Source organism: Trichosurus vulpecula, chromosome 5 (genome assembly GCF_011100635.1).
Source record: "Trichosurus vulpecula isolate mTriVul1 chromosome 5, mTriVul1.pri, whole genome shotgun sequence".
Lineage (NCBI taxonomy): Eukaryota > Metazoa > Chordata > Mammalia > Diprotodontia > Phalangeridae > Trichosurus > Trichosurus vulpecula.
The window spans coordinates 285,824,351-285,852,265 of record NC_050577.1 but is presented as its reverse complement, the minus strand read 5'-3'; the positions used below and the strand labels follow the sequence as shown (position 1 = coordinate 285,852,265).

The 27,915-nt window shown below is 42.9% G+C and overlaps 1 protein-coding gene across 2 annotated transcripts in view; it reads left to right on the top strand.

Moving 5' to 3' along the window:
• Positions 1 to 27,915, top strand: part of GNPTAB (N-acetylglucosamine-1-phosphate transferase subunits alpha and beta) — an 86,677-nt gene that overhangs the window by 31,157 nt on the left and 27,605 nt on the right. The window contains exons 3-16 of one of the 2 annotated variants that reach the window (XM_036759675.1): positions 870 to 989; positions 2,215 to 2,256; positions 3,049 to 3,254; positions 7,038 to 7,102; positions 7,363 to 7,497; positions 13,025 to 13,186; positions 13,557 to 13,736; positions 14,261 to 14,431; positions 19,004 to 19,127; positions 20,292 to 20,495; positions 21,409 to 22,499; positions 24,820 to 25,019; positions 25,740 to 25,959; positions 27,053 to 27,166. In XM_036759675.1, coding sequence (XP_036615570.1) covers positions 870 to 989; positions 2,215 to 2,256; positions 3,049 to 3,254; positions 7,038 to 7,102; positions 7,363 to 7,497; positions 13,025 to 13,186; positions 13,557 to 13,736; positions 14,261 to 14,431; positions 19,004 to 19,127; positions 20,292 to 20,495; positions 21,409 to 22,499; positions 24,820 to 25,019; positions 25,740 to 25,959; positions 27,053 to 27,166 — 3,034 coding nt within the window. The remainder of the gene's footprint in view (positions 1 to 869; positions 990 to 2,214; positions 2,257 to 3,048; positions 3,255 to 7,037; positions 7,103 to 7,362; positions 7,498 to 13,024; positions 13,187 to 13,556; positions 13,737 to 14,260; positions 14,432 to 19,003; positions 19,128 to 20,291; positions 20,496 to 21,408; positions 22,500 to 24,819; positions 25,020 to 25,739; positions 25,960 to 27,052; positions 27,167 to 27,915) is intronic. The other variant, XM_036759676.1, reaches the window with a different exon arrangement.

Genomic DNA, 27,915 nt, shown 5'->3' with positions numbered 1-27,915 from the left:
CCCAGAAGAGGTGAAGAAACCCCTGCTCTAGATCTTAATTCAGTATTTTAGTGACAGTAAGAAATAAGCACCATAAATGTGTAAACTGTATTTTTATAATTATTCAGAAGCAGGCCAGAGAACCTGCTCATTTGGCATTTGTAATCATTTAGAAAAAAAGATTTCTACTACCTTTGAAAAAAAGATTCAGCTGAGAAATGAAAAAGCATTCATAGAATTTTAAATGGAACATATTCAACTTTAAAACTTTTTAAGGGCTTTAGAAGAACCCATATACATTCAAATAATTATTTTGCTAATTTCCATTTTTCTCTCTTCATTGATGTTGGCCTCAAAGGCCTACATACTTTCTTAGCCAAGGGTGCGTTGTGCTTATGGTGCTTTAAATCAATTGATCATAAATTGAATAATTCTAAATACATTGGACAGCTTACTATTTAAATGAACTATATTATGATTTTTTTTATAAAGGGAAAGTTATCTTCTCCCATTTATCTTTTCTGTGTAAATTACTGACTTCGGAGATTGTTATATTTACTATACTTAAAAGCAAAAAACAAATCTTAAGTCCCTTCTAGCTCTAAATCAATGGCCCCAGGATACTGACCCTGTTGGTTAAAAACTTCAGCTTTTTGCCACTTCAGATAGATCTTTCCCCAGTTTGACTTAGATTAAAGAGGTTTCACCGTTTTTGAAAATGTGTGTATTTGGTACTTTGCAAATGGAATTCATCACTGCCCAGGAGCCACTTAATGAAACATAGTCATGAGACTTTTATAACTTGTTGTTTCAAACTTCTTTTTGAAGTTTTTGTTGTAATCTGTGTAGAAAATTCAATCTCCAATGTTGTATGGCCCTTTCTCCCTCAGGCTCTGTTTTCCCATGCCCATGGATGTGGTCTACACCTGGGTAAATGGCACTGATGTTGAACTGCTTAAAGAACTTCGGCAGGTGAGAGAACAAATGGAGGAAGAGCAGAAAGCAATGAGGTAAGATTGGAGCCCCCTCCCCAAAAGCCTCTTGTCAGCATCTGGAGAGACCAAGCTTTAAGATGACTCGCACAAAATTATCCCTAGATGATGTTGTAAACATATCTATCCTCCACTCACAGTTGTTGCATTTAAAGAAGCAATCACTCTATTTATTACTAGGATGTAGATTTTAGTTCTCTTCAATTAAAGTAACTAATTTTTTTGAAGTTGAAAGCAGTCAATTCTGAGTTGTTTTAATTCTGCCAGATCTAGCCTCTGGTAGGGGTTCATGTATTTGAAGTACCATGTATTTATGGTAGGGTTATCTTGATCATGAAAAACAATTTTATAAGATATCACTACTCATGTTTTTCAGGTTTTATCTGAAAACTCCCACCTGTGCAAAATCTTAAGTAAGAGGAGAGAGCAGTCATTTTCCTTGACACCTCATTCATGCTCACTCCACCTATCCAATCCAATGCCAAATCTTGCAGTTTCTGCCTTCAAAACATCTCTTCTTCTTTCAAATCCCATAGCTGGAACCGTAGTTCAGCCCCTCATCACCTCTTGCTTAGTTGGCTGCATTGGCTTCTGACTGGCTTCCTTGCTTCAGATCTGTCCCCACTCCGGTACCTAAAGTGATATTTCTAAAGCACAGGTCCGACTATTGTTACCTTCCTAGTCAGTAATTGCAGTGTTTCCTTATCACCTCCAGGATCAAACACAGATTCCTGTTGGGCATTTCCATCTCTTCATAACCTGGCCCTTCCCCTTTTCATCTCCATCTCCATTCCAGGCCTGGAGCTCTCTGCTTCCTAAACTGTCTCTTAGTTTCCCTAACTTCTTTTGAGATTCTGCTTAAGTCCCACCTTCTACAGGAGATAGTCCTGGTCCCTGCCATCTGCTAATGCCATTCCCTTTCAGATTATTCTCATGTACTCTATTACAGCTTGTATGCTCCTAGACACATTATTATGTATTATTTCCCCAGTAGAATTTACTCTTCCTGAGAGCAGAGACTGCTTTTTTTTGCTGTTATCTAGTGTTTGGCACAAAGTAAGTGCTTAATAAAAGCTTGCTGACTAACTGACAGACGGGATAGTAGAATACCTTTTTTCATCATTAACTGCTCATAATTGGCTCATCAAACCATCTGTTTCTGTCTATCCATCTTCTGACACCAACTGAACTTCCTCATCCATTTGTACATTAATTGGACCTTAATTTTACTGTTTCTGTTTAGAGAAATCCTTGGAAAGAACTCCACAGAACCCACAAAGAAAAGGTAAACTTAGTAGTTTTCTCTGAATAAAAGTTGAAAAATAAAATTTTATCATTACATATTAGTTATGACTTGTGTGCATTAGTCAGTACATATTAGAGTGCACAAAGGTTTCAAGCCCTGAAATCTCTTGCCATTTATGAAACTGACACTTCTAGATTGGTCACATCGTGGTCCAGTGACATTCTGGCCTCAGATTGAGGGCAAAACCATTGTTTGGGGAGGGAAAGACAGGTAGGAGTTGGGATGAGTAAGTGAGGATTCTAGAGAGACCGAGGAAACCTGTTGGGAAATGGGCCTTGCCGTGATGATAATGATGCAGTTTTGTTTACTCTGATGTCGTGACTGGGCAGTAGATTGGTCTCTCCCAGCCTCAGACTCCACATCTGTGAAATGGGGCTAGCTTGCACAGTTGCTGATAGTGATGTTGCATACACAGTTGTTGTCATGTTGGTTTTTTTTTGTACTTTACAAATCTTAGATGCTGTAAGGATGTGAATTTAGTTTCTTTGACAACTTAAAATGAATAAATGTGTAAGAATTATTTTTAGAATGTTCATTCATGTAGGTAAGTAGTTTTATTATTCTGGGGGAAATGAGAGGAAGCTCTAACCTTGAAGTTGTCTTTATTTCCTTGAATCTCTGTGTTGTTGATAAAAATGCCTGTCTGTTAAAACATCCTGACTTTTCAGAGGATACAAATAAAAGCAGCCACATTTGACAGCAGTACTAGAATTGTCATTATCAGATTGGTTTTTCAAGACTGTTTATGGTCATGTTGGCCTTTCTTTCCAGTGAAAAGCAGTTAGAGTGTTTGCTAACACACTGCATTAAAGTGCCCATGCTGATACTGGACCCCGCCTTGCCCACCAACGTCAGTCTGAAGGAGTTGCCGTCCATTCATCCTTCTCTGCAGTCTGCTAGTGATGTGTTCTTTGTTGCAAAACCCAAAAACCCGTCCACTAATGTTTCTGTCATTGTCTTTGACAGTCACAAGGAAGGTGAGCACCTTTTTATTGGTCTGAAAAAAATCTAACAATCACTTGTTTGATATTTGTATTAAAATACTTTGCATATTGAATCAATTGCAATTGAATTGATGTCATAAGAACAATAGAAAGAGACTAGTAAACAGAAAATTTAGAGAGTGAGTGAAAAACAAAACAGTGCTTTCAGTCACATCTAAGGGAGAGATAATTTAGTTGACTTTGTATAGGGATAGATCTGGACCTGGGCCTGTAGTTTCCCTGCTGGAAGGAACTCCACAGGTGCTTAATAATTGCTTGTTTCCTTCCCCACATAAGGAAACTTCCTTTCCTAATGAAGGTCAGGGCCATCTCTGTAACCGAAGAGTTTTAGAGAGTGGTCATGACTCATTTAGGGTCACATGGCCTGTATGTGTCCAAGTTGGTCCCTAAACCCAGTTCTTTTCACTCCTCAGTCAATTCTCTCTCCATGGCGCCATGTTGTACTTCATATGATACAATATCACCTAAAATAGGCCTGTACAACATATAGGCCAAGGGCTGCTTACGGCCCGCCAAAGGATTTTGGGTGGCCAGCAAGAAATGTAGGGTTGCCACTGCACACTCTTTCCTATTTGTCACATGAGCCGAGACAACCGGCCTTCGTCACTCTGTTTCTAGTCTAACTTATGTGTGGCCTGAAGAAGTTTACAAGCCTTTCTTGTTCTCACTTCTCCTTCCCTTCTTTCTCAGGCAGGGAGGAAGCCATCTTCCTGGCTAATAACTAATGATAATGGATGAAGCTTGGAGTAGGGACTGCAGGGAGCATGGTAGGGAGTTAATCTGGGAAGGAGAGGATTTAATGGAGGAGCGTGTAACCCTTTGTGCCCTGGATTCCTTTGGCCATCTGATGCTGCCTATGGCTGCCCTCTCTGTATCATGGTTTTAAATGTGTAAAAAATTGTGGATATGGGTGTGTGTGATTGCAAAAAGCCCAAATTGGCTGAAATACAGCCTAAACTCCTCCAGGTTAAGAACCTCTAGTTTAATATATGGGGATGAACACCCAGTTTAATTGGTTACCTAAATTGGTAATGACCCAGTGGGTATTGCAATACACTTTAACGTTATGCAGGTAGGAATGGAGAAAATGAGGGATTACTCAGGGTTGAGGCTTGACTAAGTGATGGGCAAAAGGGGGAAAGAGGCAAAGGCTTCAAGGGTGGAGAATAGTGGAGGACTGGTTTGATACTAATAGGGTCAGAACTGTAAAGAGTGGAACATGGTCCAGTGAGCAGTAGTGAACTGGGAGCACAGAGGGAGGGATTTTGGTCTGGGAGGAATTTCAGAGTTGGAATCGTAGAGGTCGGAGATCTTTAAGTCCTTGAGGATTTAAAGATATTAAATATAAATAAAGATGTAAATAAAGATATTTAAAGATAGCTATCATGTCCTGATTTGTAGCTCTTCTAAAACCGATGTTACCCCACCTTACCCAATCAAGCTCATCTTTAATCATTCTGGGTAGAACAAAGTTTCACAAATCAAGTCCTGTTTTAAGTTCATTCGAGGAATTAGACTTTAAAGAAATCTTAAGTTTGCTATCAATTCAGATTTTTACATTTAGAGCTTGCTTTAAATAAGATCACCTATTTACATTTTATCAGGAAATAAAGACAGTTCGTGGTTAAGTTGGAATTTATTAGTTCTGTGAAGCAAGCCGTATTCTCGATCGATTTATGTGGCACAGTTGACTTGAAAGACCTTGGTTTTGTGATTGGGTTGAAGTGTCAGTATGACATCCAAGTGGGAAATTAATTTAATGCCATCTTGAATTATTCTGCATTATTGACTATTGGAGCTCAAAGAGAACTTAGGGATGATTGTTTGAATTCAGCACTTTTAGTGAAACTTGTGGTTTCATGTTCTCAGAATGACCCACTTAGTCTGTCCCTTAATTTGAGTTATTCTTTCCTTTAAATATCTCGAGTTTCTTCCTTGCTCTCCATTCCCCTGCTTCCCTAAGTATCTATACCCTTGACTGCCTTATCCCTATATTCATCCTGCACAGAATTTTCAGATTTTTTTTTGTTTGGGCCTATGCTTTCTTGGTCTTAGGGATCTCAGTGAGGAAACCATCTCTACCAAAGCAGATGGACTTTTGCCTTAGAGAGAATCAAGTAAATCCTGGCAATGCAGCCAGTATTTGGGAGAGGGGGAATTTGAGTCCCAAGTGTTCCTGACTGTGAGGCGAGCTCTACCCTCCGTACCATATTACTGCTCATTCATGATTCATCTTCCCCAAACTTCGCTTCCTTTATTTCACTCTCCCGCCCCAAAATATGTGAGTCTAGAAAAGAGAAGCAGCTTGGAGAAATAGGAAGTCTGCTGGATTTAGTCTTAGAAGACTGGATTCAAATCCCATCTCTGCCATTTGCTACCTCTGTTACCACCTAGGACAAGTCACTTCATCTAAGGCATAGATGTTGGCCTCCAAGGTTCCTCCAAGTGCTATACCTGTGATTCCATGATCCCTCCCTGGGCCTCAGTTTCCAAATCTGTAAAATGAATCACAGATGCCTCCCAGCTCTAAACCTGTGATTTCTTTGATTGTCATTGTCTGTGTATTGTCTCTAGTCTAAACTACTTTGTATAATCTAGTAGTCCCACCTGAATTACCCAATCTCCGTTCTCCTGGTTTTTCATCGTTATTCTCCACTTCAGAGAGTATGTGAAGACCCTTTGACCTGTCCTGCCTGCTTGTGTGACCTTGGGCCAGTCAGTCCCTGAACTTCTTGCTGCCCTTGAAACCTCTTTGAGCTCCATAGAGGGAGTGTCATCACCTTCGAGTTCTCTGTAACAACTAAACTGCAGCTCTGGTTCCCTGGCCTATCCTCTAATTCTCCACTTTACTTTTATCTGAACCTCTCCCCAAATATATAAAATGCTCCCTAATTCTCTTACTGCTGTAACTTTGCTGTTGTCCCTGCCTCTGTTTTGAAAACCCTGCCCACATCTTGTTCGTCCTTTAAAAGACTTGCTTGACATCTTCCTCCAAGCTTTCCCAAACTGCTCTGGCTCCCAGGGTCTCAACTCCTTACTCAGTCTATACTGTTTTGTATTGTCCCAAAACAGTTTTACATCTTTTTCGTTTAACTGTCAAATAAGTTTTACTGGTGGCTTTATTCTCAGTATTTATTTGGCTTTACTCTCAGTATTTGGTGTTACAAATTTTGGGATCTGTCAGATATGTGGGATCCTTGGGAGTAACTGGCATAAATCTCATTATCTGAGCCTGTTTAATAGCCTTTGTAATCTCTTTCTGTTGTTTTTTTTTCCCACATAAGCGTATTATGTGTCTTCCATAAATGTGTCCGGTGAATGGAGAAACAAACTGGGAAAAAAGCTATACATTCTTGTAACCTACAAGTTTTCCACACGAGAGACATATTTTGTGTGATTCCTTGTAAGGATTTTCCACTGGAACTGGCAGGCTTCCATTACTGACCACCTATTTATACTAGGAATAGCTTTACCAAAGAACTGTAACAATCTGAACTCCCAGCTAGCTTGGCCAGTGCATCCACTTCCCAAATACATGATTAGTTTCTCCCTCCCAAGTGCAAGCTAATCCACCAAAGACCGCCATGGCAGGCCTAATAACCTTTCTTTCCTTACTCCCAGTGATTTTATATCTTAATTTTGTCTCCCCACCTTGCTTATCAGCTTTCTGAAGCCAAAGGTTGTTGTATCTTACACCTGTTTTGTATGTTCATCACAGAATGGATTCTCAGTACATGTCATAATTGTATTTTGTAGTTGAAGATGCCCAGGCTGGAATGTTCAAAGATGTCGGCAAACAGTCAGTGTGGAGGGGCTACCTGGTAGGTTATTTACATTACTTACGTGCAGCAGCACCTGTGCTAAATGCCCTGAGCCTTTGAGGAGGTCTCATCACTAATGTGCCCATCCTGGATGACTGATATTAACCCAAATTATTTCTGGCGTTGTGACATTGAGGCTTGTATAAAGTTATATCTTCATTCATTTTCTCACCTCAGAGGTCCTCTCCATGGGTCACAAATGCAGCTCTGAAATGTAAAAAGCCAGAGAATTAGGTTGTATGTATTTTGTCTTCTTTCAGACAACAGACAAAGAAGTCCCTGGCCTGGTGCTCATGCGTGACTTGGCTTTCCTGAGTGGATTTCCACCAACGTTCAAGGAAACAGATCAGCTGAGAGCAAAGCTCCCAGAGAACTTGTCCTCCAAAATAACACTGGTAAGGATTTGTAGGAGAGGGCAGTTGGATATAGGAGGAACCTGATGCTCACTCTGAAATTAAAGAACATAGGCCTCAGCACCTTGGGTGGGTGGAATCCACATTCAGGTAAAGAATGTCCATGTCCAGGTAAAGAAGGTGGGGATTCTCCAGCCTTGGTCCCTTGGTCCTTGTGGTCACAGCAGCTCTCCAAAATAGGGTTCAGAACCAAGAAAGACACCGAATAAAGATCTGGGAGCAGCCAAAGTGTGCCATGCACATGTATGTGCATGCATGTGCACATGTGGGGGTTCGGGGGAACATCACCAGGGCCTGCTCTGCTTTACTCTTTCTTTATATGCAGTTCTCTCTACCCCCTTTTTTTATATTGACACAAGACCTGCCAGTCTCCAGGTGCTTGCCACAGCCCCTGCCCTTTGTGATGCTTCAGAGATGAGTGACAGTGGCTCCCCATGACATCCCTTGATTCTCCCTGATTATAATTCGTTTGAGCCTGGAGATTTCCTCTCTGTTTGTTTAAAGTGTCTGCCTGCCCTCTTATCTCGCTCCTTATGTTGGGCTCTGAGTCCCTCTTCCAGCATTTTCTGTCCTTCCTAATTTTCAGGTCGTTCTCTTTCAGAGAAAAGCCCGGTTCAGAGTCCGAATTCATCAGGCTTACTTCTTAGCATCTGTCAGCAGGGCAGTGTCTGTCTCAAGCACTGCATCTGTCTCTTCTTTCTCGTCCGCCTTGGTCAGGGTGTAGCTGAGTCAGTCCTTTGCCTCGTCCTCCACATTTTTGGTAAACTGTGGCTTGTTTCCGACACCTTTGGTAAAGTCTCATTTCATCACACCGAGGAGATTTATGCTTCCCCTGCCTCCTTTAAAAAATACTTCCCCCTAAAGATTGAGCCCATCAGGGCAGACGCCTGGCTTAGAGGCAAAGACTCCAGACTGTGGGTACTGGCCCCAGCCCTGCCTCTTGTTATATTACTTTGGCCAGATAGCAGTCGGCCTTTGTGAGCTCGAGTTCCCTCCCCCTGTAAAATAGCAGCATTGAATTAGATACTGGTTCTTTTCAGACCTGAAATGGGTTCTGGGACATATTTCACCTGGCAACCACATTAGTTCCTTTCAAATATGCCTTCCTTTTCTTTCTCAGTGGGATCATTGGGGATTGTATAAAATTCACAGTGTCCCAAATTAGGCTGTGCTGCTCAGTGGAGAGAGAGGTGACATATGCCTTATGGAGTCCCAGGTCTGACCTGCAAGGATTTATTGTTAGGTAACCAGGAAATGTGGTTATTTGTACAAGCACATGCTGATACCATTAAACATGATCACAGGATTTCACACCTGAACAGACCCAGCGATCACCTTGTCCTGCCCTCCCATTCTACATACAAAAGATTTTCTGCATTCACATTTATAGGCTTTCGTAGTAAGTTTCCACAGTGAAGCTAAGCCCTCTCTTGTAGGCAGGGGTAGTTCTAGAACTGTTTCACCTGATCCCTTTTTTGTAGAAAATCCCAGTAGATTTTTTTTCTGAATGTGCCTTGGTATTATGCTGGTGGCATCTCATGTAGAGGCCTATTGCTAAGTTTGGGGGAATCGGTCAACAAACAAGTGCTAGTCCCTGTGCCTAAATACTGGGCGTACAGAGGATTAGGATAGAAAAGAAGTAGCCCCTGATCCTTAAGGAGCTGAGTGAGAGTGTGTGTGTGTAGGGAATGGGACTGCACCTCTGATTTCTTCCCATTGAGGTGCTCCCTCTGCCTGAGCAAGGTCCAGGGCACCTTCTTTGTCACTTTCAGTCTTGGATCATTGCCAAGAGCACCAAGAGGCAGACATGACTTTCCACAGTTTGGGTCAGAGGGGAGACTTGAACCCAGGTCTTCTGGCTCTCAGGCTGACACTCTATATGCTTTTTCCTTGATAACTTGGTGCTTTTGCATAGATTTAAGTGGATTCTAGAAAGATGAGGGTGGGGTTTTAGGTGTCTCCTGGGTACAGAGTTATGCTTGGTGCTGGGGGTGAAGCAGAGTTTAGTTCTCAGGAGGCTTGGAGACCAGTGGGGGATATGAAGGCCCACTCACTGTAATCTAGACTGAGACAAGAGAAGGTACGCAAAAGGGCTGCCGAGTGCTGCTGAGGGTTGCGGAGTGGAGGCCACAGTGGCCTCGGAGATCAGAGCTACAGCAGCATTTAGGTTTAAGCTAATTTGAAGCAGAGATGAGAATTGAGCCTGGAGGCAGGGGGCTGGGAGGTGGAAAGGTATATGGAACTCAGGCATGAAGGACAGTATGGGCAAAGGTAAGGAGGTGGGAAAGTATAGCACCAGGGAGTGAGAAGTGGCCTCATTTGGTTGGCATGTCGGTGACAGAGGAGAGTGGTAGAAAACACTGTTGAGGACTTGAGCAGTGAAGCAGGGAAGAGAGGAAACATTGTTGGATGGGCCTGAGATTCAGGGAAAGGCTTTCATAAGACCTGGGAGGCCCTGAGCATGTTGCAGGCCCGTGAGACGTGCTGGTGGAGAGGGGATGGGGATAAGTGCTGGAGCCCAGGGCTGCAGGAGAGGGGAGTGCACAGGGCTGAAGGTCAGATTGAGCCCCTCCTCTGAGACTGGGAGACCTTGGGCTGGTGAGGATGCCCAGGAGGGAAGCAGAAGAGGCCCAGACAGGCCCCGCTGAGTAGGAGGCCGAGCCGTGTCGTCTGTAAGGCTGGCTGAACAAGAGGGAGGATGGGGCAGTGAAGGAGAGGAAGCTGTAACAATTCGGTGCAGAGGCTGCCCTGGGCAGCAAGGGCTCGGCCTCCAAGTCAGACTGCACACTAACCAAATCCCTGTGTTTCAGGTCACTTCCATAAAATTAATCAGATCTTCTCTTTTTTAGTTAATATTTCATTTAAATAATTTTTTTTCTCCCAACCTGGGATTTTATTGATTTAGGAGGCTTTCAGTCAGGAAACTTCTTGGGATACGCCAGAGTGGCCCTCGCCCCGCAGCTCCTGGTCTCAGTGGTGCTGGGGCCAGGGGCACACAGCTTCCTGTCCACTCTGCCTCACTGCCCTCTGACCTTTTTGGGTCCCAGAGGCTGGCACATGGTTCTTGTAATTCCCTGAATTCTTTTCTTGGGGGTCCTGGGCTTCAGTATCACTTTCTGCTGAACTTCCCATCATTCCACTTTAGCACCTAACTTGGGGGCTCCTTAGTCAGCATGTAGTCTTCTTGTAACAAGAGTCCTTCCTGCTTTGTTTCTTCCTTGACCTTACAAGGGATTAAATCTTTTTTTTTTTATTCTGGAGACAGTCGGGGTTAAGTCACATAGCTAATAAGTATCTGAGGTCACATTTGAACTCAGGTCCTCCAGACTCAAGGGCCAGTGTTCTATCCACTGTACTGCCTTGCTGCCCCCAAGAGATGAAATCTTAAGCCAGACAAGTCAAGAACTTATCAGACTCTCTGTTAATCATATTCATGGTCCATTATCTATCCCCTCACTTCTATGGTCAATTCTGTATGACTACCATAGGACATAAGATTAATAGCTGGAAGGAGCCTTAGATCATTTAATTTACCCTCTCCCCACCATTCCCATTGTATAGTTATGGAAGTTGAGGCCAAGTGATGTTATGGGACTTATCCAAAGTTATACAGCTAGTGAATAGCAACACATACCCTGTAATTAATTAATTAATTAATTCTAAAGCCAGCGTTTATCTTTATACCACCCCCACGCCAATGCTTCTGCCCCCTGGTGCATGGATTATCAAGCATACTCTCCTTACAGTTCATTTTAGGGTTTTGGGGAAACAAGATGTACCCCCTTGTGTCGGCCATATTCCAGTCAGCAGTGTCACTGGGGCTGGAGGGGAGGAGGAGCCATGAACTGGACCTGTGGGTTCATTGGTGCAAGGCAGAGGGGTCAAGCATGCGGCCTGGGCTGTGTGCAGCCCGCAGCGCTCCCAAACGTGGCCTGAACCTGATTAAAATGAAATTGGGAAATGTTTCACAAAGTAAATAAGCATGCAGTACAACCCAGATAATATTTTCAAGTCAATATGTGTTTCTTTTCAAGTCTGACTCCACTGGGGTAGGGAATGATTGAGGAGAAAACTCCCATTTAGCAATCCAGATATTCCATGCCCTGCAACTTACATTGAGAAGTTAAATCCCTTGCCCAGGGACCCACAGCCAGCAAGGTTCAGTGGCTGGCCTGGAACCCAGGTATTCCAGGCTCTAGGCTGATGTTCTCTGCCCTGTGTCCTGCTGCCTTTCAGGAGATGAGGTCACCCTTAGCTCTTTTTCTGTTACTTTAAGTTCCCTTTTTTACTTCTGTTATGTGACTTGACTTTTTGTGATTCTACACACAGGTGCTTCCAGAAGTCTTGGGGCAGTGTTGGGGCACCTTTGGTGGTTTTGTCCTCGGCCCTGTTCCCTCTCATTTTCTTGTAAAAATTAAGGATTTCTGGACACATTCCCAACTCCCCTGTGACCCTCGGTCCAATATTCTTTATGTGTCATTTTGTTTTCCATAATAACTGCTTTTTTACAGTTTTATGTGGTCATTTTATTCCCTCCTTAAACTCCCAGGTAGCACCCATGAGATTGGGTTGGCAGCGCTCTTGCAAGGCAACCTAGCCTGCCTAGGTTTCCTGTAACAGATTTGATTTCATTATCAGGAATCAGCCTTCTTGCGTGAAGAACCAATGGCTCAGAAAATTGTGTTTGACTGTGTTGGGTCTTTGCTAGGTGATACGAGTGGGGCCAAAGTGGCCGGCTCATCCCTCCCATCTCACAGTTGTTTCTGGCTTGGTATCCATAGTGCCTCATCAGTCCATTGGAACCTGTTCCTCCTTCCCATATTTTCTACCACACATAGCTTTTCTTTGACTTCTCTTCCAACTTTTGTTTTTTAATTCAGGAAAATCTCCCCTCTTTTCATTTCATTTGTGAGTCCCTAAGATTACCTAATTATGGCCGATAAGAAAAACAGGAACACTACCCGTGTACCCGTTTGAAGGAGGAATTAGTTATACTAAGCCACCAGCATTATCAATTTCTTCCATCTGTGCCTGGCTTATTGTGTGGGGTATGGTTTGGAATTCGTCCCCCCCGGAGACCCTTACTTACACACATCTACCTTCCATCCCTGGTACCTTTCATGGTATTCATTTTGGCTGCATCCCTGAAGACTTAGAGTTATGGCACTGATTGAACCACACTGTGGAGGCCACATGGGGAGCCCTCTATGGACCTTCTGGCAGGCCCTTGGCCTTGCTTGCAGGCAGCCACATGTCACTTTGGTTTGTCATTCAGAAACCTGTTGTTATCCGCATGGAACAATTCCCCAGGAGTCCCTGTGGGAAGAGGGAGGGTCTGTGGCCACAGGGCTAGTGTCCTGATGGCATGCCAGCATTGGAATCTTGGGGGATTGTTCCTCCACAATTAACTATATTGAGGAAATACACTGAAACTGTGACTTTGGAAAGTCTGAAGTGACTCTTTTTCTGCCTGGTAACTTTCTTATGATGTCATTCTGTTCCTTTGTAGCTGCAGTTGTATTCAGAAGCCAGTGTGGCCCTTCTGAAATTGAACAACCCCAGAGGTTTCCAGGAATTAAACAAGCAAGCTAAGAAGAACATGACCATTGAAGGAAAAGAGCTAACCCTCAGTCCGGCCTATTTGTTATGGGATCTCAGCGCCATCAGTCAGGTAAGCAGCTAAAAGTGAGCAGTAACTAGAATCAAGGGTCTGAAAAGAAACATGAAGAATCCTCTGGCTGTGGTACATGATTCCCACCACAGTTGACTGACAAATGATTGACTATTTCTGCTGCTCTGGCCTCTAATCCTAGCTTCGGTAGGGCCAGCGGGATCACCATGCCAGGAGGAAGAGTCATGAGGCCAGGGTGGGGAGAAGGGAACGGGCTGATGGACAGAGAGTTCCTCCACCTGTGCAGGCCCTGCTGTGTTCCCTGAGGCAGATCACCACCCTTAAGCTGCTGTTTGTGTGAAGCTTCCTTTCTCAGTTCTATGGTGGAAGCGTCTCTGAGCTCACCTAACAGGCTGAATGGTTCTTGCAGTCTAAACAGGATGAGGATATTTCTGCCAGCCGTTTTGAAGATAATGAAGAGTTGAGATATTCTTTGAGGTCCATAGAGAAGCATGCTCCCTGGGTGAGAAATATCTTCATCGTAACCAATGGGCAGATTCCTTCCTGGCTGAATCTTGATAACCCTCGGATAACTATAGTAACTCATCAGGTAAATGTCCTCCCATCAGTTCGTCCCTCACCAAGCATTTATTAGGCTCCTGTTGCATTTAAGGCATTGTTCTATGAATACAGAGACCCAGAGTAAAACCACCCCTGCTCACAGGAGCCCATGTCAGTGCCATTTCCTTTTCATATCTTACTGTGCCGCAAGGACTGTCTCGGTCACCTCAAATTACTGTGCAGAGTAGCCAGTCTTTAAATTTGGATTCTACTATGAAATTTATCTTCTGTTCTTTGATTGGTACTTGGGCATCAGGTCACCAGAACTAGGAAGGACAGTGGAAGACCCAAATGGGGAGGTGAGGAGGGAGGCCTCCTGGAGACGCCGCTGCCCTGTTGGGAAAGCGTTTAAGGGAATCCTTCCCTTATTGGTGGAAGGGTCTCCTGTAAGTCAAGGAAAATGGGTCCTTGAGTAATTGCTAGGGGAACTGTTTAGAGTGTGTGTTTATATCAAAAGAGTCTTTTAATAAAATAGCAGTGACAATCAATGCTTTCTCTGCTCTGTCTTCATAGGAGGTGTTTCGCAATCTGAGTCACTTGCCTACCTTTAGCTCCCCTGCTATTGAAAGTCATATTCATCGGATTGAAGGTCTGTCGCAGAAGTTTATTTACTTAAATGATGATGTGATGTTTGGAAAGGATGTCTGGCCAGATGATTTTTACAGTCACTCCAAAGGTCAGAAGGTGAGTCAGCTGGGAAGAAAGTTCCCTCCTAGATACAAAGTCAAGCCTTTATTGGGTCACTTCCATACCATGCTAGACATTCATCACCTGTGCTGGGCAGGAGCTAATAACTTTTTGCTACAATAATGAATGAAACCTGCTATTAAGAAATGGAGAGGTCAGATCTTCCATTAGCAAAGAGTCTTTGAAGTGCTCCATCCTCAGCAGCTCAAAAAATCAAAGATAAAAAAAGATAGGAGAAGTGTAAAAATGTGCCTTTCCCATATAGTTTGTACTTATTACATCCATTCTTGTCCTGAGCCAAGTCCCTTCTGTCCAAAGAGCTGCCATTCCATTTGAAGCAGTGACTTACTTTTTTTTTTCCCCACCAAAGTAAGATTGCTTTATATTCTATTTCCTAATATTGTTATGCAATTATATGTTTATTCATTAAAAAAATACAAGCTCAGTATAGGGTCTGTCATAAATCCTGACCAGCAACGGGTTTCTCTGATAAAAACCAGCCAAACCAGTTGAACCATCCTACAGGTCCCATACTTTTATTGTATTTATTTACTTTTTAATTTAGTATTTTATTTTCCCCAGTTACATGTAAAAACAATTTTTAACATTTCTTTCTACAACTTTGAGTTTCAAATTTGCTGTCTCCCTCCCCACCCCCACCCCCTTATCAAGAAAGCAAGCACTTTGATATAAGTTATACATGTGTAGTCGTGCGAAACATTTCCATAATAGTCATGTTGTAAAAGAAAACATAGACAAAAAAAACTTAAGAAAAATAAAGTTAAAAAAGTATGTTTCAATCTGTATTCAGACACCATGAGTTCTTTCTCTGGAGGTGGAGAGCATTTTTCATCAAAAGTCTTCAGACTTGTCTTGGATCATTGTATTGCTGAGAATAGCTAAGTCATTCACAGCTGATCATCTTACAGTATTGCTGTTACTTTGTACACAGTACATTTCACTTTGCATCAACTCATGTAAGTCTTTCCAGGTTTTTCTGAGAGCATCCTGCTCATCGTTTCTTATAACACAATAATCCATCATAAACACATACCACAATTTGTTCAGCCATTCCCCAATTGATGGGCATCTCCACACTTTCCAGTTCTTGGCCACCAGAAAAGAACTGCTCTAAATATTTTTGTACACATAGGTCTTTTCCTTTTTGTTTATCTCTTCTGAGATACAGACCTAGTAGTGGTATTGCTAGGTCAAAAGGTATGCATGGTTTTATAGCCCTTTGGGCTATAAAGTAGTCCAAATTGCTTTAAAGAATGGTTGAAATCAGTTCACAAACCTACCAACAGTGCATTAGTATTTCATTTTTCCCACATCCCCTCCACCATTTTTCATTTTCCTTTTCTGTCCTATTAGCCAATCTAATAAATATGAGGTCCTGCCTCAGAATTGTTTTAATTTGCATCTCTCCAATTAGTAGTGAGTTAGAGCATTTTTTCATATGGCTGTAGACCGTTTTGATTACCCCATCTGAAAACTGTTCACATCTTTTGATCATTTATCAACTGGGGAATGGCTTTTATATTTATAGATCTGACTCAGTTCCCTACATGTTTGAGAAATGAGGCCTTTATCAGAGAAACTTGCTTCAAAATTTTTTTCCCAGTTACTATTGCTAACTGTATTTCCCTCCGTCTTATTTCCTCACCTGTTTATTGCATCCTCTGTGTCCTTTCACCCTGTCCCTACTCAAAAGTGTTTTGCTTCTGACTACCCCTTTCTCCAATCTGCCTTCCCTTCTATTACCCCTCCCCCCACCTTCCCTTATCCCCTTCCCCTCCTACTTTCCTGTAGGGTAAGGTAGATTTCTATACTCAGTTGAGTGTGTATGTTATTCCCTCTTTGAGCCAATTTTGATTAGAGTAAGGTTCACTCACTCCCACTCACCTCCCCCCCATTCCCGCCTCTTTTATGTGAGATAATTTACTCTATTCTACCTCTCCCTTTCCCCCAGTACATTCCTTTCTCACCCTAAAGCAATGACTTTCAATTCTATAGGTTTCTTTTTTTTAAATATAGTCATGTCTTCCAGTTATTCTAATAACTATCATGTATATAAACAAATTTATTGTTATTGAAAAATAACTCTGTACTACATAGGACTTTTAAAATTGGAAAAATATCACAATTCCCCAGCTATTGTAAGAGTTTTTATTCACATTTTTTGATAGAATCTTAAGGTTGAAAGGGTTGATATTATGCTTTCATCTAAGTGTTCACCCACCATGAGAGAGGATTGTACATACAAACATTCCAGAACAGTCTCAATTTCGAGGAAATTGGTATAGTTTTTAATGAGGCTCTCTCTGTAGGGAATTTAGGAGGAATTGAATGGACTTAGATTGTTACTTGTACTCATTTTTGGTTGAGATGAAATCCCACTGGTCCAGAGTGAATACCTTGGCCTGAGGCCAGCTTATCACATGGTTGACCTCTTGTAATGCAAGTGTGCTCTTTAGGCACATTATGGAGCCCAAGACTGCATTGGCTGTTGGTGGGGTTAGGCATTCATCTCTTCACAGACTGTTAGAGCTAGTGGACCTTAGAAACATTGACTGGTCTCAGTGCTTTTATAAATGAGGACATTTGAGCCCAGAGAGGCTAGCGTTGTTCAGCTTGCTTACCAAGATCCATTATGCCATTTGGAAGGGAACCCTTGAAGTTGCCAAAACAGAAATGAGAGAAGGGAGGACTACTAATTTTCTTTGGGTCCAGAGACTCATGAAAACTAGTTATGATTTGGGATTTAAGACCAGGGTTGATGAGAACCAGTGAATCTCCCTGTCCAGTGACGGGAGAGCCGCCCTCTTGATTACTGTATGAGATTAAGAAAAGTGATTATTTTAGAGAACAAAACAAGCTCTGCCCTTGGCCCTTCCACTTGGCCGCAGCCTGGTGCAGCGGGAGGTGCTTTGGATCTAGTCATTGGAGGGTCATAGGGTCATAGAGGCTCCTCCTCATTTACAGAGGGGGAAAGTAAAGTGACCCGGCCAGGCTCACACAGCTCGGGCTTGAGCAGGATCAGCATTGTCCAAGTACAGGGCTCCATTCATCCTCCATGCTGCCTAGCTGCTTCTGAGGACCTGAGCTCACGTCTCAGCTCTGCCCCTGGCTGAATCAGTGAACCTCTCTCAGGCTCTGTTTCTTCACCTGTAAAATGAAAGGAATGGCCTCCAAAATACCTTCAATTCTCAGTGTATCCTGTGATCCCAACAGACTAGAACCATAGGCCATTTGCTGCAGTTTACAAGGAAATGTGAAATCCTGTAGGTGGGTACCTAACAGGCACCAGAACAAGATGGGTGAGGTCATGGCAGCAGAGAGAGGGAAAAAGACTTGGGGGTCTTAGTTGACTTCAAACACAGCCTGTAACCCTGCATCAGCAGGGAAAGAGGGCTCCCAAGGAGCCCCTGAGATGGTGCACTGCATTCAGGGACAGGTGGCATCCAGAAGACACTAGCACTGGCCCGGGGAGGCCGAGCAATAATGGCAGTTACTGGCTTTGGTGAGACTGTGTCCGCAGAATGGCTTAGCTCTCAGAACTGCCCTTCCTGGGAGGTGTGGAGGAGCAGAAGGGGTGACAGAGGTGGTTAGGAGACTCACAGCTGCGTCCTGGGGTGAACTGGGGAGGTCATGGTGGCTATCTCAGCTCTGAAGGGTTGTCCTGTGGAAGAGGATGAGCTAGTCTTACTCTGCAGGCCCCTAGAGGGCGCCAGAGAGGTGTAGCTACAGGGAGACGGGCTGACGTTCAGTGTAAGGAAATTGGCGCTATCCAGAGGGGGAAGGAGGTCTGGATGAGCCTGGACAGGGATGCTGTGGGACTGGGGGAGACTCTGGATGAGCCCTGGGGCCGGGGGAGATGCTGGATGAGCCTGGACAGGGATGCTGTGGGGCCAGGGGAGACCTTGCATGAGCCTGGGCAGGGATGCTCTGGGGCCAGGGGAGACCCTGGATGAGCCCTGGGCTGGGGGAGACCCTGAATGAGCCATGGATGAGCCTCGGCAGGGTTGCTCTGGGGCCAGGGCAGATGTCAGGCTCCCTTCCAGCAGGTAGGATTCTGCACTTGAGGAGGAGCTGGCAATCAGTCTGTTTCCCTTACAATGATACTTCACTGCAAGGAGGTAGCTCCTTTCTGAGTAATATGAAGCCCTGGCAGAAATAGAGCTTACCCCAATTTTTCTAGACTCAGGGATGGTCATTAAATGTTTAGATTTCAAGAAGCTGTTCTCCTATGATGCTGGCTACAGGTAGAGTAATTAAGTAGGATAAGGGTGTGGGGGGGGCACCATGGAAACAGAGAGACGGAAGAAGGAGAGGGGGAGAGAAGGAAGGGAGAGATGGAAGATGATCAACAGAACAAGAAGCTAAACCAAATACTCTAGTTACTGTTTATGAATTTGGAAGCAGAATCTGTCAGGTGTTTAGCCTTTGGGTAGTTGAAATTTGACAGCATCTAGCACTTGACTTTTTCCAAGTGTCCAGTAGATAGTGTCTTGGAGTCCTCCTGCGGGTAGAGGTTAGAAGTTAAAAACTTTTCTCATTTTCCTGTAGGTTTATTTGACCTGGCCTGTTCCCAACTGTGCTGAGGGCTGCCCCGGCTCCTGGATTAAAGATGGTTACTGTGATAAGGCCTGTAATAATTCAGCATGTGATTGGGATGGAGGAGATTGCATTGGTAAGAATGGCTGCAGATGTAGCTGGGTGATACTTCTCAGTTACAATTGTAAAACAAACAGCATTAGAGCTTGTACAGTAATCCAGAGAACCATTATGGGCTTTAGTCTCATCTCTTACTTAGAAGGCATTTTCCCTGTGTTTGCTTGGAATCTGAGAAAGGTTTTTGCTTATTTAAAGTGAGTAAATCTGGAACGCCTCGATGCTGAGCCTCAATTACTGCTGTTGATTTCTTTAAAAATGTAACGGCTTTAAGGTCTACAAAGCACAGCTAGGTGGTGCATAGATAGAATGTCTTGCCTGGAGTCAGGAAGACCTGAGCTCAAATCTAGCCTCAGACACTAGCTGTGTGATCCTGGGCAAGTCACTTCACCCTGTTTGCCTCGGTTTCCTCATCTGTACAATGACCTGGAGAAGGAAATAGCAAACCACTTCAGCATTTTGCCAAGAAAACCCCAAATGGAGTCATGGAGAGTCAGACCTGACTGAAAAGGCTAAACAACAAAAAGATGCTCAATCCTGAACAATCTCAACAAATCACATTTCTCACAACAGCCTGGTGAGATAAGGGAGTATAGGAGTTAAGTTATACCCACTTTACAGATAAGATACCTGAGACCCAGAGGGATCTGCCTATAGTCACACACCTAGGACCCACTTGAGTCTGGACTAGAACCTGGGGTTCTTCCTGCCGCATTGTGTCCCCTGTCCCCAGAGGGTGTATATACTCATGGCCCAGCCAGCACTTATTAAACGCTTACTGTGTGCTACACCTTGTGCTGGGTTAGGCCTGGGCTCAAAGAATGAAACAGTGTCTGCTTTCAGGGATCTTTCATCCTATCAAGAAACAATAAGTGTAGCTATTCGGTGTTTGCAGAAGAAATGTAGAAAGAGTAAATACAGGCAGTCAGGGAGAGGGAACTCTGGCAATTATGGCAGACAGGGAAGGCTTCGTAGAAGGTGGGGCTTAAGTTGCAGCTTGAAGGCGAAGAGGTAGAGGTAAGCAAGGAGTGCATTCTAGGCATGGGGACTAGCAAGTGCAAAGACACGGAGGTGGGAGATGAGTATCAGGTATGAGAGACAGAGAGGAAGTCACTTCTGACAACAGAATAAGTTCATTACATTTTCAAAACAGTGCGGTGAGAATCAGTCTCTTCCCTTTCAGGTAACAGTGGCAGCAATCGATATGTTGCTCCAGGAGGTGGCCACAGTGGTGGGGTGGTTGGGCCACCCTGGCACTTTGGTGGTGGAATAAGCGGTATCTCCTACTGTAACCAGGGATGTGCCAATTCTTGGCTTGCCGATAAGTTCTGCGATCAGGCGTGCAACGTGTTGTCTTGTGGGTTTGATGCCGGCGACTGCGGGCAAGGTACGTGACCCGCTGATAGAAGGGATGAGTATGTTGTCGAAGTGTTGGGCACTTTTTTCAAAGGGACTTTTCTCTGTAAAGTTACATTTTGGCTCAGAACCAAACTGGGGTCCGTTTCTAAGTCGGGACTGAGAGGGCATGGTTCTTTTGAATAAGCTAGTAACTGAGCAAGTTTCCAGTTACTGGCATTCAGTTACTTTAGCCAAGTAGTCTACATCAGCTTTCAAAAATACTGAAAACAAGTTAGAAACATGTCCACAGAAACAATGATAAGAAGTTTCAAGATGGGATCCACTGATTGGTCTATAATTTCTCTTGAATGCGTCGCATTAGAAATGTACAGAAAGATGACATTGGTCATTGGAATGCCCTGACATCGTGTCTTATATCCTTGGGTTCCGTGTAGTGCTAGGTGTTTATGCCTACTGTGTTCGAGGCACTGGTTACTGGGGATGTAGAAGTGAAAACTGATACTTGGCCTGTCTCCAGGTGGGGTAGACTTTCAAGGCAAACATATATGCACATATATGACAAATCAGAATGTTCTGAGTGCATCAGACAGGGCCAGCACACAAAAAAAGGCACAAAGAATTCTTGAGAGAGATTGGAAAAAGAATCACTTTTAACTGGGGGTAGATGAAGATTAGAGTCTTGAGGGCTGAGGCACAAAGGAAGGATTTTAAGAGGCAGTGGTGGAAATAGCAGTGTCAGTCTCAAGTGTGCATGCACATGGGCCAATGTTTTCACCTTGCCCATGGGCTAGCAGTGAGAAGTAAAGAGAAAAGAAGAAAAAGATACACTCCTGCCCCCTTTCTTAATACCAGATCTGTGATTTCACTGGTTCAGGGAATTCCAGGACTGAACTTCTCTCTACCGATGCAAAACACTCAAGTGTTAATGGTATTTTTTCTAGATCATTTTGATGAATTATACAAGGTGACTCTCATCCCGAACCAGACTCACTACATCATCCCCAAGGGAGAATGCCTTCCATATTTCAGCTTTGCAGAGATTGCCAAAAGAGGAATTGAGGGTGCCTACAGTGACAATCCAGTCATCCGCCATGCATCTGTTGCCAACAAATGGAAGACAATCCATGTCATACTGCACAGTGGCATGAATGCCACCGTAATACATTTCAACCTTACATTTCAAAATAAAAACAACCAAGAGTTTAAAATGCAGATCACAGTAGAAGTGGACACTAGGGAGGAACCAAAACCTAATATTACCACCCAGAAGCCTCATTCAAGTCCGGCTGGCCCCATCACTCCTCTGCCAGAGGCTGAAATCCTATTTGAAGATGTTCCAGAAGAAAAACGCTTCCCAAAGTACAAGAAACATGCAGATGGCTTTCAGGAAACTATAAAAATACCCATTGTAAATATCTCTGAACTTCCAAAAGAAGTCCAACTCAGTCTGAAGAAGCTAGATGTAAAGCTGGAGGGTGGTGACATTACTCTGAAGGGATATAACCTGTCCAAGTCTGCCCTACTGGGACCCTTTCTGAAAGACTCTCAAGTCATTGAAGTAAAAGCTAACCAAGTTGTAAAAAGCAAAAAAGTCAATAATCTGCAAGACCCTGTGAAAAGTGAGCATCACACCAACCTCCCCAAAGAAAATTCAGAAAATGCCGATGGCTTGAAGAGAATGGACTTTCCAGCCAAAGGTGCTGGCAGGACAGTTGAAGTGGGCAACAGCCATCAGGATCACTCTTTACCTCAGGACAGGACAAAAGCTGCTTCTGTAACTCAGAAAGTTGGAGATAGCGTTGGCTTCAGAGGAATGACTGTTGTCCCAACCCAAGACCGAGTGGCCCAGGGAAAGGAGCTCTTAGAGAAAGCCATGGAGAACAGAGGAGTGGATCCGATTGAAGGGCATGCCACTGACCATGATCTTGGCAATGGCGGAGTAAGGCCTGGAAGAAAACTTCAAGAATATGCTGGGAGCTATCCAGGATTCTTGCCTTGGGAAAAAAGGAAGTATTTCCAAGATCTTCTTGAGGTAAGTCACATTCAGCATCAACTTTTCTTGTTTAGAAGGAAAAAAAGATCATTTTATATATACTACCCTAGGTCATTTATCATGGGGCACTTCATGCAGAAGATTGAGCTTGAGCTGTCTCCCAAAGGAAGGGAGGGGGCTGCAGAGGAGGAGGAAGTGCAGGAAGGGACCTGGTAGGAGAGAGGATGAAGACTATTGGTGGATAGACTCAGCTGGGTCATGTTTCTTTTGTTGTGACTTAGAATCTTATTGTAGGAGACTCCCAGGGAGGAAACTCCCCCCAAGGGGACATCGGGGCTGCTCTTAGCTTGGTCATCTTGGGGCATGTTGCTTGGTGCATTGAAAGGCAGGCTGAGTGAGTTGCTCGGGATTGTGGAGCCCATAGAGGCAGGTTGTGAGCCCAGATCATCTCGACTCCAAAACCACTTCTCTATTCATTGCCCCGCTCCCATTCCCTGCCTGCCTCCCTCTCATAAAAAATTGGGAGGGGGCACAGCAGTGTCAGAGGAAGGCAGGAATGGGGTAATGGATCTCTCTAGCAACAGAAAGAGAGGCAGCGTAATGCAGTGGGTTGAGCACTTGACAAATCATCAGAAGACCTGAGTCCTGGCACATTCCTGACCAGCTCTGTGTCCTTAAGCAAACCACTTAAATCTTTTTAGGCCTTAGTTTCTTTGGCTTAATTAGGGTTGTGGACTGAGGCCCCTTCTAGCACTAACATGTTAACTTTCTACAGTTTCTCCCCATTGGGCAGCCCCTGGCAAGAGCACCAGGGTTCTTACAGCACTCCTTGTCACACATTTCAAACTTAAACTCTTTTCATTGTCCTAATTGCTGACTTATTCAAATGAAGTGAGATTATGGTCCCCATGCCATCCTCCATATTGGCAAACATATATGCACATATATGACAAATCAGAATGTTCTGAGTGCGTCAGAGGGGGCCATCACAAAAAAAGGCACAAACAATTCTTGAGAGAGATTGGAAAAAGAATCGCTTTTAATTGGGGGTAGATGAAAATTAGAGTCTTGAGGGCTGAGGCACAAAGGAAGGATTTTAAGAGGCAGTGGTGGAAATAGCAGTGTCAGTCTCAAGTGTGCATGCACATGGGCCTCTCCTGTTTTGTATTTGCCAAGGCAAGAAACCTTGATGTTGAAGTCTTCTTTCTCTGCATTTAAGTTCCTAGGAACCATCCTTTTTTTTTTTTAGATTTTTTTATTTTTAGTTTACAACGCTCAGTTCCACATGTTTTTGAGTTCCAAATTTTCTTCCCCTCCCGCCCCTCCCCCCTCCTCCCCGAGACAGTACAGAATCTGATATATATTCTACATATACCTTCACATTAAACTTATTTACACAGTAGTCAAGTTGTAAAGAAGAATTATGACCAATAGAATGAATCATGAGAAAGAAGAAAGAAAACCTAAAAAGAAGAGAAAATAAAAAGAGAGAGCAAATAGTTTGCCTCAATCCACATTCAGACTCCGCAGTTCTTTCTCTGGATATGCATAGCTTTTTCCATCATGAATCTCTTGGAGCTGTCTTAGAACTTTGCATTGCTAAGAAGAGCCAAGTCTATCAAAGTTAGTCATCACAGATACTGTGTGTCTGTAATCTTGTATAACGTTCTCCTGGTTCTGCTCCCCTCACTTAGCATCAGATCATGTAAGTCTTTCCAGGTTATTATGACATCCATAAGTTCCCCATTTCTTTTAGCACAATAGTATTCCATTACATTCGTATACCACAGCTTGTTCAGCCATTCCCTAATTGATGGGCATCCCCTTGATTTCCAGTTCTTTGCTACCACAAAAAGAGCTGCTGTAAATATTTTTGTATATACGAGTCCCTTTCCCACTTGTGTGATCTCTTTGGGATACAGCCCTAGAAGTGGTATTACTGGGTCAAAGGGTATGCACATTTTTATAGCCCTTTGGGCATAGGAACCATCCTTTTTTATAACTACACAATTCTTAACTTGTCCATATTGACTTCTGATACTGTGTGTTCTTCAGGGTTTGAATAGACATAGGTTTCAATATCAGCAGAAAAGCAAAATGTGTGCCAGTCCATAATAACGTTGGCAAACCTGATTGCTGTAGGAACAGCCTCTTCAAAACACTTGCTAAAACTATATCTGCAGTTCCTGCTGCCTAGGCAGCCTTAGACTATCACTCAAAGCTATTTTATCCTAGACTTAGAATGCTGTGTTTTTCCTTCACTGGTCATCATTACTTCTTTTTATAAAATGTTACCCATTTCTCTGCTTTTCAGTCATTTTCATTTTACAGTCTTCCATATTTTTTATGGATTTCTTAGGAAGAAGAATCATTAAAGAAACAGTTGTCATACTTCACGGATAGCAAATACGTTGGAAGACAACTAAAGGATACGTTTGCTGATTCTCTCCGATATGTAAATAAAATTCTAAACAGCAAATTTGGATTTACATCTCGGAAAGTCCCTGCCCATATGCCTCATATGATTGACCGCATTGTTATGCAAGAACTACAGGATATGTGAGTAAAAGTGCCTGTTTCTAAACTTAAATGTCCACTATTTGGGGTTTGTAGCAGCAGTATTTCGTGATGTGTTGAATTAGTCATTTAAACTAAGGCAAAAGTCACCTCTATATGGATTTTATTTTTTTTTTACTTTTTTACAAAATGGACACTCTTGATTGTTACATCAATTCCAGATATATCCTTCTCTTCCAACCTCCTCCCCACATCTACCCAGTGAGCTATCTCTTATAATAAATATTTTTAAGTAATATTTTATTTTCCCCCCCATTTACATATAAAAACAATTTTTAACGATTTTAAAGTTTTGAGTTCCAAATTCTATCCTTCCCTCCCTCCTGTCACCCTCCTGAGACGGTAAGCAGTCTGATATAGGTTATACATATGCAGTCATGTAAATCATCATATGATAAATATTTTAAAAGAGAGATGGAGGAAAAGCAAACCAACCAACATGTCACCTGTGTCTGATAGTATATGCATTATTTCACAGCCATAGTCCCCCTGTCTCTGCAATGAAAGGAGTGAGTTGGTTTTCTGAGCTGTTATCCAGGCCAACCTTGCTCTTCAGAATTGTATAGGATGCAGTTTGTTTCTTCCCTTTACATTATCATAGCCATTGCACACACTTTACTAGCCTGGCTCTCTCTGTGTTTTAAAGCACACTGATATCCTGGATATAGCCAGCTCTGACTTCCCTATGTTGTGTTGGACTAGGTTTCCTGAAGAATTTGACAAGACTTCTGTTCACAAAGTGCGCCACTCCGAAGACATGCAATTTGCCTTTTCGTACTTCTACTATCTCATGAGTGCTCTGCAGCCGCTGAACATCGCTCAGGTTTTTGATGAAGTTGATACTGACCAGTCTGGCATCTTGTCAGACAGGGAGATTCGGACATTAGCTACAAGGATTCATGACCTGCCTTTAAGCTTGCAGGTACTAACTAGAGATGTCACTCTTGGGGGTGAGTGTGTTCTGGGAAGAGTTGCTAGGAAGGAAAGAACATGGACCTTTGTGTCCTAGTTTAAAGTGGTTATGGGCATTGTTTTAAAATAACATTTAATATTTTATACAGTGAGATTATGGATTTAGACCTAGGAGGGATTGTAGTGGTTATTCTGCAAAATTACAAATTGGATTTTTGAAATTTTGCTTTTGTTCTCCCAATAGATTAAAATTTCATTGTAACCCAAACAAAAAGTAAGGCGGATTTGTTGGAAAAAAATACTTGCCATTGTATTTTTTTTAACCCAAATTCAAATACAGCCTGAGTTAAGACTAGCTCTTATATGAAGTATGTATTTTTCTCTTTGATTCTTTAGCTGGGTGGATTTTTGAGTCACAGCACCTGGAAAAGACCTGGCAGTTGACCATGCTAAAAAAGTATTTAAAATGGTCTTCTGTTTCCCTTTTCGTGAGTGGAAGGCCTCGGGGCTCTGTGGCTTGCCTATTCAAGCTTTGGACTGTTCCAGGCAGGGCCAGATCCATAGATCAAAGTCGGATGCCACCTGAGAGGCCATCTAGTCCAGCCTCATTGTACAGATGAGTAAACTGAGGCCTGGGCAGATGAAAGCACTTGCCCCAAGTAACTCAGTGCCTGATTTGAGCCTGGGTCCTTTGCAGGCTCAGTGTTCTTTCTATTGTCTCCTTCCTAGAATGGAGAGGGGTGGAAGGGGAATTAAGCTGAAGAGCTATGGAGATCTAGCCACAGGAGCTGGAAGAGAAAGGCTGAGGCCCCCAAAGCCATGAAATGCATGCCTCTTCTTTCATCTTTAAACCATGTTTGAAATCCTATCCATTTGGAGGAATGCCTGCAGACTTGTAGGAAATACTTGCTTTACTTTGCCTTTTTCTATTTTTAAGGGTCTTCTTAATGTTTTCCTTTTTGCAAGGTCAACTTTAAATATATTATTTTAGCTATTTTTGGATATTTCACTCTACCACTGAATAGCATTAAAAAAAAAAAGCAAATGCCACTAGTCCCTGAAACGCTTATAACTTGTTTGCTCTTCTTGTTTTCTCATGTTAGGATTTGACAGGTCTGGAGCACATGTTAATAAATTGTTCTAAAATGCTCCCTACTAACGTCACTCAGATAAACAACATCCCTCCAACCCAGGAAGCATACTACGACCCTAACCTGGTAAGATAATTTCCTAGGACAGCATTTCTCAGAACCATAATTTAAACCCAGCACATAGTGGTTTCCCTGGCTAGAGCTCTTGTAATTATTTCTGTAGTGTACAGCACTGGCCATATATGATGGGATGCCATGTCATGCCACACCATGCCATGCTATATATAATCCAAAATCAGTTCTATCTGACTCTGGTATACCTTGTGTTTCTTTTTTCCCAAGATGCTACATCCCACATTAACCTTTGTTTTGGTTAATATTTCAGTTGCTTTGCTTATGCTTCCTCGTTTCGTAAACACAGCAGTGGGGGTGAGGTGGCCAAAAAAATATCTAAAAGTAAGGAGAAAACATGGCTAGAAGTAAAAATGTATCATGAGAAATCCATCAAGGTTATCAGTGTTCACCCATATAGAGATGATCATTGACTGCTTTGGAACATCTTAGAGAAGTGAAATAAAACAGACTTGCTAAGTGTTTAAATTATTTATTTTGGATAAAAACAGATGTCTACATGGATAGAATATCCAGGTGTGTGCCTCACTTACCAGAACCCAATATCCAAATATTTAAATGTCAAAATGGATCAGTTGGGAGTGAGGGGAACTGAGGGAGAGGGCGATTATTTGTGTTACAGAGGGATTCACAGCAAAATTACTTTAAATAATGAAATGTCTTTCATATATCTGATTGTCTTTTTATGGCACAGCCATCCATGTTAGTGTATCTTAATTCGTCCAATCATTGATTATTTCTGG